This window comes from Eleginops maclovinus, chromosome 14, assembly GCF_036324505.1.
Source record: "Eleginops maclovinus isolate JMC-PN-2008 ecotype Puerto Natales chromosome 14, JC_Emac_rtc_rv5, whole genome shotgun sequence".
Taxonomy (NCBI): Eukaryota; Metazoa; Chordata; class Actinopteri; order Perciformes; family Eleginopidae; genus Eleginops; species Eleginops maclovinus.
In genome coordinates, this window is record NC_086362.1 from 9,225,992 (window position 1) to 9,240,452 (window position 14,461).

A 14,461-nucleotide genomic window follows, 5' to 3' on the forward strand; every position below is an offset into this window, starting at 1 on the left:
CCTGCATCTGAAATGTATGCTACTGATTTGAATAGCTCAAGAAGCTAAATTGACAACTAAAGGTCTCACCTGAATGTGGTGATTTATCAGGCTAATGTTAAAATAAACCGCTTGGTCTGATCATTGAGCCACATAAACTGTTAATTAACTACTACCAACACCCCGGGGGGGTTCATTAATGGATATAAATTCAACTGAAATAAATGCTGTGTGCACAACATAAGCATTAACTTCCCCGCTGAGAACCTACAGACGATGATTTGTTTGATTGGAAAGCCACCGGTGCAAGGAAAATTCAATCACATCCAAGGAGTCAAAAGCCAGCGTGGAAAAGCCAGCATGCAGCAGTGGCAGTATTTTATTCAAGGCATCCATGACAAGTGAAAAGAAGGGGAGAAACAGGAAGAAACCAGAGGGTCTCTGGGAGAATTATAGTTCCCCAATTGCAGTAAATTTGACATGCAGATAATATCATTGATCAGCTCCCCCTCGCTGGTGTGCAGCTGTAAATCAATGTTTCTGACACCACACCCAAGAAAACTGTAGGAAAAACACACCATGTTCCTTGTTATTTAGCTTATCTGCTCTGTCGTATCACCCAAATAAAAACACATTTTTCCTCTACCTGCAGTGTTTCTTTTTTCAATCTATGTTGTGATGCGAGTGGCTGAGTGTTGGCTATAGACATGTCTGCCTTCTCTCCAATATAATGGAACTAGATGGCACTCTGAAAAAGTTGATATGAAAAAAACTCTACAGCAGTGTCTCTTTTCCAGAAGTCAGATACTCAAGATGAGAGGCGACAGGAGATCTTCTTGTCCTTGATTATATGAACACTGCCTTTTGCCAGGTGATATGATGGAGAGAAAATAGCTCCTACATTAAAGTGCTCACAACACTATAAAAATCACAACAATTTAGATCGATAATAGCACTATAAGGAAGAAAAACAGGTATGTTTTGGTTTTTAGGGTAAATTGTCCCTTTAAAAGAGTTAAATTAACTTTTATTCTCCTAAAAAACACTCCAGCAGAGAGTAAGGTACAAACAGAGGCCAGACATAGCCAGAAGGCTTTTTAAGCACTATCCTTGGCTGAGGTCAGAATCACCATTATCTCTGAACATTAACTTTAGTACATGGTTTGATTTGTTTTCATTCTGATAAAATGGCTGTTTTGTTCCTATTAAACCTTGTTTTAACTAAGGTGCCATTTGTATTGATTCAAACTGGCTTTCATTGCCATTTAATTATTCGCAAAGCACTTTGCAACACCGTTAAGGCTTTAAAACAAGCTGATGAAGGACAGGCAGACAGAAACACATTATAGAAAGGGATAGGGTGGAAGAGGAGGAGGCGAGTGTACAGTCCAGGGTGAAGGGCGAAAGGCATGACCGCAAAGAGCATCGAGGGGATCACACCTCATCAGCGACAGACAGATTTATAGGGACACAAAGAGAAATGGCGTGATACACAGGATGTGTGGATGGATACACAGAGCCCTCCTATAGAGACACATGCGTCATCACATATGTGGACATTCAGAGGAAATTACCTGTCCTCTCATCCAAATGCACATGGACACTAAAGGCACAGTATACATCCCTCTGACAGAGATAAAGATGCACACACAGACACACACTCAGGCATGCAGAAATACAGGGAAATCACAGCCTCCCACTCACAGGTCTCACATGGCAATGTAAGTTTATAATTGCAGGGCTGAAAGTTAATATATGGATCAATGTGAAATACCCATTATTCAAGTGCAGGTTGATCCCTGCAGTTGTGACTGTCAACACATGTGCACACACACCATTTTCATGATCTGTTATTAGCGTAAAGGTACACTAGCTGATATTTCTGATTTAGACGTTGTGAATGAAAACAGTGTGCTGTAAAGGAGAATCCACTCTCAGCCCTTTGCATTGTTCAGTTTGTTGCTCTCATTAGGACAGTGTGTGTGTGTGTGTGTGTGTGTGTGTGTGTGTGTGTGTGTGTGTGTGTGTGTTGGTACACCTGCAGATGAATGCTGCAGAGACTAGTGTGGCGACGAAGACTTTAATGTGATGCCATGCTGCTTTATAGGCCAAGTATACAGTATATGACGTATGGACTTTTCTGAAACTGCCTACATTTTTGATGATTTTTTTAAGCAGAACGTACTATGTTGTATAATCCATCATGAGCCCAGTGTGGCAACTGGCATTTTACCCATCAGTGTTAACCCTGCATCTCAGCCTGGAAGTATTTAATGCACCATCTGAGTGAAATACTAACTGCTGTCATTGCTAACGTTGGGAGTACTGACAAAAGCCTTAGTTCTGTGACATGTTTCCGTGCTTTAATGTTCAAAAAGTGTGTGGGAGAGAAGCTCTCTGGAGGGAACTTTGAAAGTCATTCCAAGTTGACACCTACCTCGATTCTGCCGGTGTCGGGCTGGAAGCCTCTGGACGGGTCCTCAGTGGTCACTCTGCACTGGATGGCGCAGCCATTCACTCTGATCTTATCCTGTTTGAGGGACAGATCAGGCAGGCTGCGGCCCTCACACACATGCAGCTGGGCATGCACCAGGTCCACACTGTTTGGGAGAGAGGACACGACATTTAAAAAGAAATATATTTAAACCTGAAAACAGTGTGTGTAAAAACACTAGAATAGCTATTCATGGTTTAAAATCAGAAGGGAAGTTATGGCTCTGCAGTGGAGGTGAGGATATTTTCCAGCACTTTAAACAATTGAATCTCCAGTGCATGACAAGTAAACCAATCCCACATGAATACCTCCTAATAGCTCAAACAAAGTAGATTAAAATAAAAGAAACTATTACAAATTACAATTTGATGTTGATGGAACATTGGCCCCTGGGGAAGTGAGCAGGAAATAGAATTTGCGACACATCTAAACAACTAAACTTCTGTGTGATTATAGATTGGAAGGATTGCCACAAGTCATTTTTAAAGAGTAATAGCTTGGCATCAGTTGAATTGCAAGTCTACACAAGGCATAACATTGAAATTAAATACAGTCACAAGCAGTTTGTAAATAATCAAAAATAATTGGATGCAATGCAAATATGAAGGGGCAAATACATCAACACTAACGTGTAAACCTCTTGGGTGCAATTGATAATCTCATTTTGAAATAAAAATGGAAAGTATAGAGCTCCCCTCACATGGTAAAAACAAATATATATAATGTTTTCTCTCATTTATTGATGTACTTTATTTAAATGTTAATTGTTCGGTTTGATCAAATGGTGCATATCCTGGACTTTTATTTACCTAAAGTAGTAATAGTACAATTTGAAACTGCAATATCTGTAAAGTGTTGAGTAGTCCTAAGCAAATAAAAGTGCAAATATAACAAGAGCAAGTATTCCATGAGCACTGATCGCTAATACATTTTTGTCCCAGGATTAATTCCCCCCCCCCCACACACACACACACACACACACACACACACAGCAGCATAGGAGTACATTATGCATTATATTTATTCAGCTATTATCCGATATTAGCAATAATTTAAATGGGAGAGGGTCATAGATAAGTTATTTTCTTACTTCCAGGAGAAGTAACCCGGGCTCATTGGTATGCATTTATTTAAATGTAAAGCTCAAATGAGGCTGGCTGGGTTAAGCTTCCTGACCTCGCACAGTCTAATGCATAGCCAAGATGTATGAAAGCATTCTGTCTTTATTGTTTTTTTGGACACATTTTAAATGCAGCAGTGCCCAGACACAGAGGGTGGGGACACTAAATGTTTTAAATGGCTGTGTTCCTGTGCCCAACCCGCTGCCAAACACAAACTGTCTTTAAGGGTGAGGAGAGACAGAAGGCTCCCAAACAAGCGGCCATTCTGGACGCCGTCTTGGCTGGCGTCTCTTTAATGTCTCAATTAGCTGATATCCACATTCTGGCCAAACAGAAGGACAATTATGCATCAGCCTGGTGTGAAATGTGTTGGGAGAATGAGTTGATCCCTTCCGTGATAACTTGGACCGGCGCTCGCGTCATGTTTCTGTTTCACTTCATGAATATGTTGGTATCTTTTCTAAATTAGACAGCGTGTCCTTAAATATTAAAAAGGACACAATGAGATGAGTCACGATCTGAGCGATGCCCCCGACAGCGGTTATGGAAAGGATTCTGCAGAACTTTATACTTTAATTAGCGTACCAGTTTGTTTCCAGATTTAGATTAGTTGCTATTCGTTGTGGGGTCCAAACGGCTCTCTACGGGGTACGGGCTTTATAAAGATAAAGGAAGTGTCGCCAAGACTTAAGAGTTTGAGAATAAAGTAAACTGTTTGGTTCGAATGCAGAGTTTTCTCAAATTACTTTTCAAATGTATTATCAGTCTGGCTCCAGAGTTTCTTTCAAGAAAACAAAACTGTGAAATAGCATATTGTAGATCTCAAATTTAACCATGAAGTGTTGTCAACTCTGTAAGACAGTGGCGGGCCGTGCATTTCACACCTAGGCCTTCAGTGATGTCCTACACAGTCCTACCTGAATTATTCCACCTCTTAATACCATCATTATGACGCCATGGCTCTAGAAACTATACATTTAGACAGAAACGCAGTATAACCGGGCGTTGCATCACCTTAACATAGTCAAGTACAACAGAGTTATATTAATATTTCCGAAGCATTTATAATCAATACATCAGCATTTACAGTTAACTTAATTAATCAGATTATCTGACAAACCGCTCCTTGACACCTGTGTCCGTCACATAACGCAGGACAAGTGCCAGCTGTGCTACATTACCCACATCTGACGTCTCGTCCACCATAACAGCGACAAAGGGTGCTTTTTTAATCTTCATTTTGATCTCTTCTCCCATCACTTCAGCAATAGCATAAATCAGGTCGTTTTGTATTTTGCCTGACGTCCCAGTAAACATGTTGTTTGTGTGCAGGTGGTAATGCAAATCTGTGTTGTTCTCAGCAAGAAAAGAAAGAAGCTCCACGTAGTTTCCTCTGTTTCTGGACTCGGCGCTTTCATCGTGTCCCCTAAATGAAAGTTCCTGTTTACCCAAAAACAGGACACAATCAATCAGTCTTTCAATAATTCCCTATTTTTGTTCACCCTTTCGTTGTGGAGCTCCGTTTCCCTGGGCACTTGTTCGTTGAGCTGTAGATCCACTCGGGTGTCCCCAAAGGTTTTCAAAAGCACCAGTGCTTCCAAGTGCCCAGCCGTGCTTTGGTGTCTCGTTGCTGCCTTGGTTAGACAACTCAAGTTTGCAAATTTAGTGTGGCTCCAAACACCAAATCGATCAGTTGCAAATACCAGGCATTCCCGGCAGTACAATTTGCAGTGCCTCTCGGAGGCTGTGAGCCAGGGGTACCGCTCGTAGTTTCCCTGCTGTGCTAGGCTCGCTAGCGTTGGAGTTGGTCGTTCCCTTTTCAAGATGTGTAGCTTTACTTGAAAAGTTCGTTTTGAAAATGGCGTTGTTATTATATCTTCGACCAAATTGATCTCTTCTCCTCCTTCAGCCATTGTGGGTTGAAAAAAATAGCTTGTAGAAATCTACACAAATTAGCTCGCTCAAGTTCTAGTTATGTTTGCTAGCTTTGCCCATAGACTGTATGGCTCTGCCTACTGCCTAGCTCTGCCTCTCAATAGTGCGTATCCAATCAGAAGATGTGCACGTGCTAACGTTAGCGTACGCCTGCTAGCTGGCCCGTTGTCGCCACCTCGAAATCTGATTGGTTAACGCCACAATTTTATTTGCGTTCACTTTAAGCTACAGCCGCCCGCACTGTTGATTCTGAAGGCCTAAGGGCAGATTTCTTTGACCCTAGCAACACATTATGGCTGAAATATGATTGGATAAAAGCTCTAACATAAAGGCCAGCCCTCCAAATCTCGTTCTGAGGCTGGAAGCAGCGCAGCCAAGACGAACGCTATAAAATGAAGAGAATAGACTATGGGGAATAATTTAATACGTATTTGTGGAAAAAATATATCAAAATTTAATTTATATTCTGATGATGTTTAGGCCAGCAGAGAAGGCCTTGCTGGCCCTGACGGCCCACCACTGCTGTAAGACATTACCATCTGAAATCAAATCCATTTCAGATAAAACAATCCAATAAAACATGGATAAATGCTGGCTAAAAGCTAACAAAAATGTTCTGTAAACTGCAACGGTTTATTGGTAAAATTAGTATTGTAATATGTGATGTAGAAATTCATTTCACCAGTTTTAAACTCTGAAATGAAACTATATTAAATGGCTTCGTCCCTGTCACATAAACTAAACTCAAACTCCATCACACAGCTGAAAATGTTTTACACTCATTCATTAAGTAGTAAATGCAGTCTGACACGAAGACAAGGACAAGACACTATAACTAAATATATGTATATTTTGCTTATTCATGTTTTTTCAGCCATTAAAAGATCACCTATTTTGCAAAATCCACTTGTTCATGTCTTTTATACATAAATATGTCCCCTCTGTGTATAGAGATTCGTATAGTTTCAGGAAAAAAGATTCTCTCTTTTTGTCCTGAGCCATCTACATAAAAACCTGCCCGACAATCATTACAAACCCGACAGATTTTGAACACTTTGTGATGTCACAATGTGTTTTTGGTTTGTGCAACCATTAGCCAACCAAGGTAACACCTCACCTTATCACCTGGATCTCCTCCTAGAGCACCATTGTGTTTTTGAAACCAATCACTTCACAGAGGGGCGTGGCCAATAGCAGTACATTAGCATTTAAAGCTACAGATAGAGAATCAACACTTTCGCACAGGGCTGAAACACAGGGTGTTATGGCATGCTACAATGGTCTGATTGGTATTTCAAGCCAAACACTTCAGAGACATGTTTTGTAAATATCTGAGACCTGTGATATGTTGTCGAAAAAGAGTATAATAAGGGGCCTTTAACCCATTTAAGGCTGGAAAGTGTTGCCGCATTTCTACCATTAAAAGCGGGGGCGCTGTTGCGTCATTCTACCATTGAAGCCGGGGAAGCGGATAGTCATTTTCTGGTACAAGAGCTCTGTGGTATATTTTTGCATTAATTATCGGCCTCTAAGCCAATGAAATGCATCAGAATATTCACGTGGCATTGTTTGGATTTTTTTCGACCAATCATGGCAGACTTAGCCTACTGCGGAGGGAATTCTGAAGTTAGTGAAGGTAGTGATATTGACTATCTGCACAGCGCTGATGACATTATTGCTGACCACTTTGAACCCGTCAAACCAATCGACCGGGATTTATGGTTAGGACATACTTATGAAGACGACGACAATGATGACCATGAGTTCTAAGGTTTTGAAACCGAGTGGAGGACGGAGAATTACCACTCTAATCCACAGAGTTTTTTCAACCGCACCCCAGGGGTGAAAGTCGATTTACCTGCAGAGGCCACTCATGAAAGCCACAGGTGTGAGCTCTCAAATACTTTTTGAATTTGTTTCTATCTGCTACAGAGGCTGAGAAATCAATTATTTAGTAGGCTTTGACACAATTGCTGAATTTCCAGAAAAACGTCAGGTTTTAGGGGGTTCTTCTAAAATCGCCCATAGGTTTTACAGGCATTTTTTCAAGGTGTTTTAGGCCTAAATGGGTTAAAATAAAAGTATCCTAACTGTCAGAAGTGTGTCCTGCTGGCTCTTTTTACAAATATAGAAAGCCTTTAGTATTTAACAAACAACAAACAACTTAATGATTCCTCCAGAGTCCAAACACTTGGCATCCATGCATGGACTTTTTTATTGAATTAAATAATAAATGGAGTCTGACCCATTTATTTTTTCCCTTTGCATAATTCTTCTGCTTTGAAAACACAAGGCAACGCTGATTGAATGACGACCCTCGAGGGTTTATAGAATTCATTGTATACTAATTTGACTCAGACAAATTAAAGAGCCTGCAGCAACATCTGTCCCTCAGTGCAGCCAGTTACAGAATAAAGTCCCTCGGATCATTAGCAAGTTCCACGATAAAGGCGGCGCTTCATAGGAAGAGGACGAGGGGACGCCTTCAGCCAAGTTGGAAAATGCACTGCAGAACATCGTGCTCACTGCGAGTACAAATGAGAGGAAAATAGGAGCTGTTGTAACTGCTGGCTGTGCTAGAGGACGCATTGGATTAAACAGAGAAAGTGAGGAGGATCAACCTGAAACACACGAGGAGGAGTCGGGGGACACATCCTAATACATGACCACGTCTGAGAGTTAGAATTAGAAGACATTCCCCTTTTTATCCATTTAAAACTAATAACCAACTTCCACATCTGACGTATAGACCGATAAATAATCACAATTTAACTACAGATAGTGGTCTATGATGACATATCTCCTATATATAAACATGGATATATACTTCATGTAGACATAGGATATAAGGGTACATGAGATAATGTTTCTTTACTTTATTCTGCATTTCTTATTATATAAACCTTAAATAGATGTACAATTTGACTAAAAATGGTTCCAAAAGTATTATTTTTAAGTTTATTTTTGTTCTTGATCATCAATAGATGTGCACTGAAAACAAAAAGTGGAAGAAATATAATTGTTTAGGATAAAATGGACTATGATACAGGGCCAAAAGGAGGAACATCACAGTGATATATTGAAGTGACACTGAGGAAAGAGCTTATCAAAGTTAATCTTAACTAAATGTGTTACAATTTTAGTTTACAAATATAATCTTACATTTGTGGTCCCTACCTACCGTGTAAGTACCCATCAGACCCTGTGCACGTAGCACACTACAGTTGGCACTTTAATTATATCCCGCCTTCAGCCCGAGCAAGTCCTCCTGAGCTGCAGCCCTACATGGCCCCGGTTTGCTCTGTGTCAATTAGTTGGTGGAAATGTGATTAAACAGAAATTTATTAAGAATCTGCAGCATGTAAGCACGATGAAAACTCAAATAATAAGGTCTAGATCAGGCGTCCTCCACGGTACTGCGCCTCGAAAAAACAATTACACACTAATGCAGGACCTGCCTTAAAGCCTTTATCATTTCAGGTGATTTTGAGGGTTAGTAGTGCAGAGTTCCCAAAATTAGCAAATAATCACATTACAACGAACATATTGGAACAATTTCCCTTTTTTTTGAGAGATGTCAAAACACATTTACATTTCCTAAATATTCAAGCACATCAATCCATACAAAGAAACAAAGAAATCGAAAGCCAGATTCAATGTTTCCTCTTTTCTTTGCCTGTGCCCTATTAGGGCTTGATTTTGACTCTCCTCTGAGGCTCTCTGAACTTTTACTTTTTGTCTGTTAATGGTAAAGCATGAACAAATATTTTAACGTGTCAGGCTTCATGTTACAAGTTTACTTTCCTGCCTGGCATATCTGACTGATGGGTCTTCTGAAAAGCTGCCAATCATATTTGATGTCTGATCATTTAAAAAAGGAAAATAGAGACCCACCCGAGCACCACCGAATTGGTTCTTTCAAAGTCTGTCACTGCCCTTACCTCGCAGCCGAGTAAATCATTTTGCATTCGGTGCTCCTGTGTATTTTACAAACTTGCTTCTGATATATTTTACATTCTCTCTCTGATTAGATCACAACCCACGAAGAGATACATGCATTAGACGGCAGAGCCACATGGAAGATAATTATTCACAGCTCAACTTTGGCTACATTCCTGCACGTACATTATTAGCCACATTTTATAGCAACAGTTTATAAATATTTTGTGGAAAAAGCCCTGGTAATCCTTCCTATGGTATACATGTAAAATATATTTCACACAGGCAGCTGAAATTAAATCCCCAGGGCATAAATTATATGCAAACACGTCTGAACTTCATCTTATATTTCAGCTCATGTGGCTGAACACACATATTCATGGGAATAAAAAAAAAAAGGTTGTTTGGATATCCAAGTCTCTCTTCAGTTGGCCTCATGTTTTGGAGGAAGTCCATCGTGAATAAAAGAAAAAAATCCACATTCAGCACTAAAGCCTGGTCCTGGCAGAAGTCTCAACACAGACTGAACTGAACGGTTCCCTTTCAAAAAGCTTCAAACATGACTTTCATCTAAAGTCCAGGTCAATGTGACGTTGTATAAACTCTGATGCTAATGTTCTATCTGAGCTAAAGCAGGGAGTCTCAACAGTGTAGCATAGTAAAACCTGACACAGCCTTTTGTTGCAGCACAGCATGGCATCAACATTAACTGGGTGGACTTTCACAAGTTGGATAATGAGGAATATATTACCATTAAACACAATGGAAGCTTTAAAGGGTAAGAGAGGCTCGGCTTTGTAAGATCGTATTATAGAACCATACATGGATTTCTCCTGATTCAAATTCAGAAAATGCACTACAGAAATATACTAATGTTAATGTAATTGTTTTTCTGTTTTGGTAAAGCTCAATATCAGTCCTTATTCCAGAATAAACCTGCATACAGGATGTATAGATGGAGAAACGCGGGAATCAGCGTGGATTTAGCCTTTTCTGCTAAAATCTCTCACATTATTTTATGTAAAACATGTTTAACAAAACAATACAAGAGCAATTTTTAGCAGGGTATCTGGAAAGCGACAAGTTGAAAAGCTGTGTTTGTTCCTATGCCATTGCTTACTTTTGTGGTGTAAACTATAGTGATGAATATTTATGGCTTATTTATTTCTCTTTGATAATGTCTAAAATGCAGCATTATCATATAATAAACTATGGTGATTAATATTTATTGCTCATTTCCTTTTCTCTTTGATATGTCTGACAGTGACAATAACATTTTTCACCTGTTTTTATTCTTTTACTTTGATGAAAGGTATGTAAAAACACATGAAAGAATTATATGTATGCTGTGGCACCCATAGCTTCTCCTTTAGGAACCCAATTGGGAGCCTACTTTGGGAACCATTTTTTTAAAATAAGTAATATTATATAGTATAATCAGTCTTCAATTTATTCAGTATCTATCTCAGTATTACTCTGCCAGACTAGCTTGTCCAACGTGCAGAAATATACGTTATTAACCATCATGCATAGCTCCTGGCAAAAGTTATAATTGGTGCTAATGTATGCTGAAGAAAACCGATAGTATGCTTCCACATGATGAAAAGGACATGCATTTCAAAGCAAGAACTGATATCCCCTTCAAAGACGATCATCGTAGAATTACTGCAGGTCATCTCTAGAGTCAAGAGAGCAATGAAGGTTTCATTAAAATGTAATTTTATTAAAATGAATATCTTGTCCGCCCTGGCCTTGAGTTGAGTGGAGGCTTAGATCACCAGGGTGGAGAAATCAGAGCGGGGGATGTATGAAGTACTGACCTATGACATGAGGGGTGGAGCACCTGCACACAAAGTTCCCCTTTTCTTATTCCATCCCATTACATATCTTTAGAAATATGAATATGCACACAGGAACACCTGAGAAAGCACTCATGATATCTGCCACTAACACACATGCATGCAGAAGGACGCACGACTTCCCCTCACTGGAGTACATTATCACAGTACATGGAAAATACATTAGGAAATACTCAGTAGAACTTCACACACACACACACACACACACACACAGAGTGTCTCAATCTGTCACATGAGCATGCACACACACGCAGAGCATGAAGGCTGAGTACTAATTGCATATCATTTTCAGTTGCTTCACTCAGAGCTCGTTAACGAGGGAGAAGAGGGTGGCTGGGAGCCCAGAACTAAAAGGGGAAGAGGGAGGAAAAGGAACAGGTAGGAGTAAAGTGAGGAGAGGAAGGCAGCTTGTTGTGGCCATAAGAAATACAAGAACAAAAAAGGAAAATATGACAAACATGCAGGGAGGTAGAGTACATATCATATTCCACTCTAGAGATCCACTAGGTTGAAATAGATTGAGCGATAAATGGAAAAAAAAAGAGACAAGATGACAGCTATACATCCCCAACTCCACGCGGGAGAGAGAAACATGAAGAGAGGGGAAGCAGCGGTGTGGAGGAGGATAAAGAAGAGGAAAGGATGCCAGAACTGAAAGTGGGAGTGTGGCGGGATTTGATTTGGCTTCGCTCAAAAGGAAAAAAGGAATGAAGGCAAAGAGGCAATGGGAGAGAGGAAAGGTGAAAGGAAAAGAGGGGGAGTTAGGAGGGAGGGAAGGAAGGATGGACGCAGGAAGTGAGGCAAGAGGGATATTGAATGGAAAGCTACGGGAGGGGGATCAATCTTCATATACAACTCTCAGCGAGAAAGCGAAAAAGCCTATTTCCTAAAATGTCCTACTAGTTTATTTTACGGCAGATGAAGAAATGGAAAAGGTGAGTGAGGGGAGGAAAGGAAGGGAAAAGTTGAAGAGAGGAAGGAGGGAGGGAGGGAGGGAGTGAGAGGAAGGTAGGAGAAAGTGAGGCGGCAGGGAGAGATCGGAAGTGCACAAAGAACTTTTAAATTAAAAGTTTGGTCAATATTTTATCTTCCTCTCTTTTGCTTTTTAATTTCACCATCATCCTCTCTCTCCTCTTTTCATCTCCATTGTCTCTCCCACTCCCACACGTGGCCTCGGAATGCAAAACATTTACTCTGTGGATCGTGTGTGTGTGTGTGTGTGTCCTCTGCTTTTGTGTTTGCTTATACACATCTGCGTCTCCGGTAAATATATTTTTCAAGATGGCTGCGGGGCAAGTGGTAAAGAGCAAAAGAGCAAAACAGGAATGTATTTCTCATTTCGGTAAAACTAATGCAGACTGTTGTCTAGCAAATGCGGACACACACACACACACACACACACACACACACACACACACACTATAGGTAACTGGAAATATAGCCAATGTGCTTCCAAATGAACGGGGGGGAAGGCGAGGGGAATAGGTGGGACGAATAAACAAAGACAACAGAAGTGAAAGAATGAGACTGGAAAGAGAAGAAAGCCCTTAAAGAGGAATACTTTGAATATAAGAGATGGAGCGAAGTGTGAAGGACAGTTGGAAAGACAACAAAGACAGGGAAATGGCACAAGAGGGAATATGAAAGAAAAACAACCGGAGATGAAGCAAGTGGAGAGGAGGGAAGCATCCGGACTCCCATCTTGTTTGTGTGAATCTCATTAGATGCCTTTAGACAGCAAACATAAAATGCTTGGCAAGCGTGAGGTGAGAAACGGAGAGACAGACAGGAGGAAATAAGGAAATGTGAATCATTGTGGCAGGAGGATGGCATTTTGACATCAATTTAGCCGGCAGCCATGATGCTGCCTGTTCGATACGCAGATGCAAACAGAACACGGTCGGAGACGGAGGGGGAAAAGGATGAGGAGAGGGGGATTATTAATCACAGCTCATCAATGTGAGGTGACGGAGGAGAAAGGATGGGTTGAGAGGAGAGGAAAGAAAATAGGATGCTTGACAGATTTAAATAATAGATTTTACAATTAAGAGGTAAAAAAAAATGCCTAAAGATGACCAGACGAATCAACAGAAGAGGAACAGTTGGAGGGCATAAGTGGAGGAGGATGAGGAGGCAAGCGGGAGGTTGTGGAAAATATGGATGACACTCACACAAAAACAAGATCCTATTTGATTAGATTCCCTCCCTGGCTCACTTTCTCCTCCATTTTCTCAGGCCCCACTACCAGACTATTAATTAATTCCTGTTGATATGAAGCAGATGGAAGAGCGGGGACAGGAATGCAAACTAACTGCGGCGTCCAGAAGGCGGCGAGGAACGAGATGAGAAAGGCCGAAAGGAGCGAGGCAGTGCATGGAGATGAGAGGGGGAGGAAGACAAGACAGAAGGGAGAGAGAGAATAGATGGAGGGGGAAATAATTACAGAACAAACCCTATTTCCAATGATGAATGTCAGCAGACAATAAAAACAGGGCCTAAATATATTACCCAAACTGCGCTCTTGTGACAATACATGTATTATGAATACATAATGAGCGTTGTGTTTCTGTAAGGAACGGAGACAATCATCTCATTAGCTTCTTCTGTGCATTTATCAAAGCACAGCCAAGGACGCTGGCAAAACAACGCTACACATACTAGTCCTCTTTGATAATCAGTAAGTTAAATCAGCTGAGATACGTGGATAGATAATTATTGTAAACAAACAGCAGCGTTTCTAACAAGCCTGGCAACCTAGAACACAACAAATGATATGCAACATGGGATTTCTGTTGGAAGCAGTGTATCATTATCTTATAAAGGTTTTGGGATCTTTGGCTCAAGAGATGTGTAATCTTAGAGGTTGGTCGATTCATATTTGTATGTTGTTTTTCTACTGTGACTTGTTTACATGCTTTAATGTTCAAAAAGCTTTTTTTTCTTTCTCATACTGCCTGTGCTGCAGCACCTCTTTCACTCTGTCGGAAACCAGAGCCCAGTCTGATCTGGTTGGTGAGCTGGTCAGCTTTGTTGTGATTGGCCCACCACTTAAAGATGTCCCGGCCCTTGTGCAATGTGTTGGAGCGCTAGCCAATAGAAGTGCAGGAGTTACATAGTCATGTAACTTTGTGCAG

General features: G+C 40.7%; 1 protein-coding gene across 1 annotated transcript in view; it reads right to left on the reverse strand.

Annotated features, from left to right (window-relative positions):
• Nucleotides 1-14,461, reverse strand: part of pcxb (pyruvate carboxylase b) — a 267,351-nt gene that overhangs the window by 179,837 nt on the left and 73,053 nt on the right. Inside the window, 1 exon segment of the mRNA XM_063900646.1 lies at nt 2,417-2,579. Within this exon segment, the coding sequence (XP_063756716.1) occupies nt 2,417-2,579 (163 nt within the window).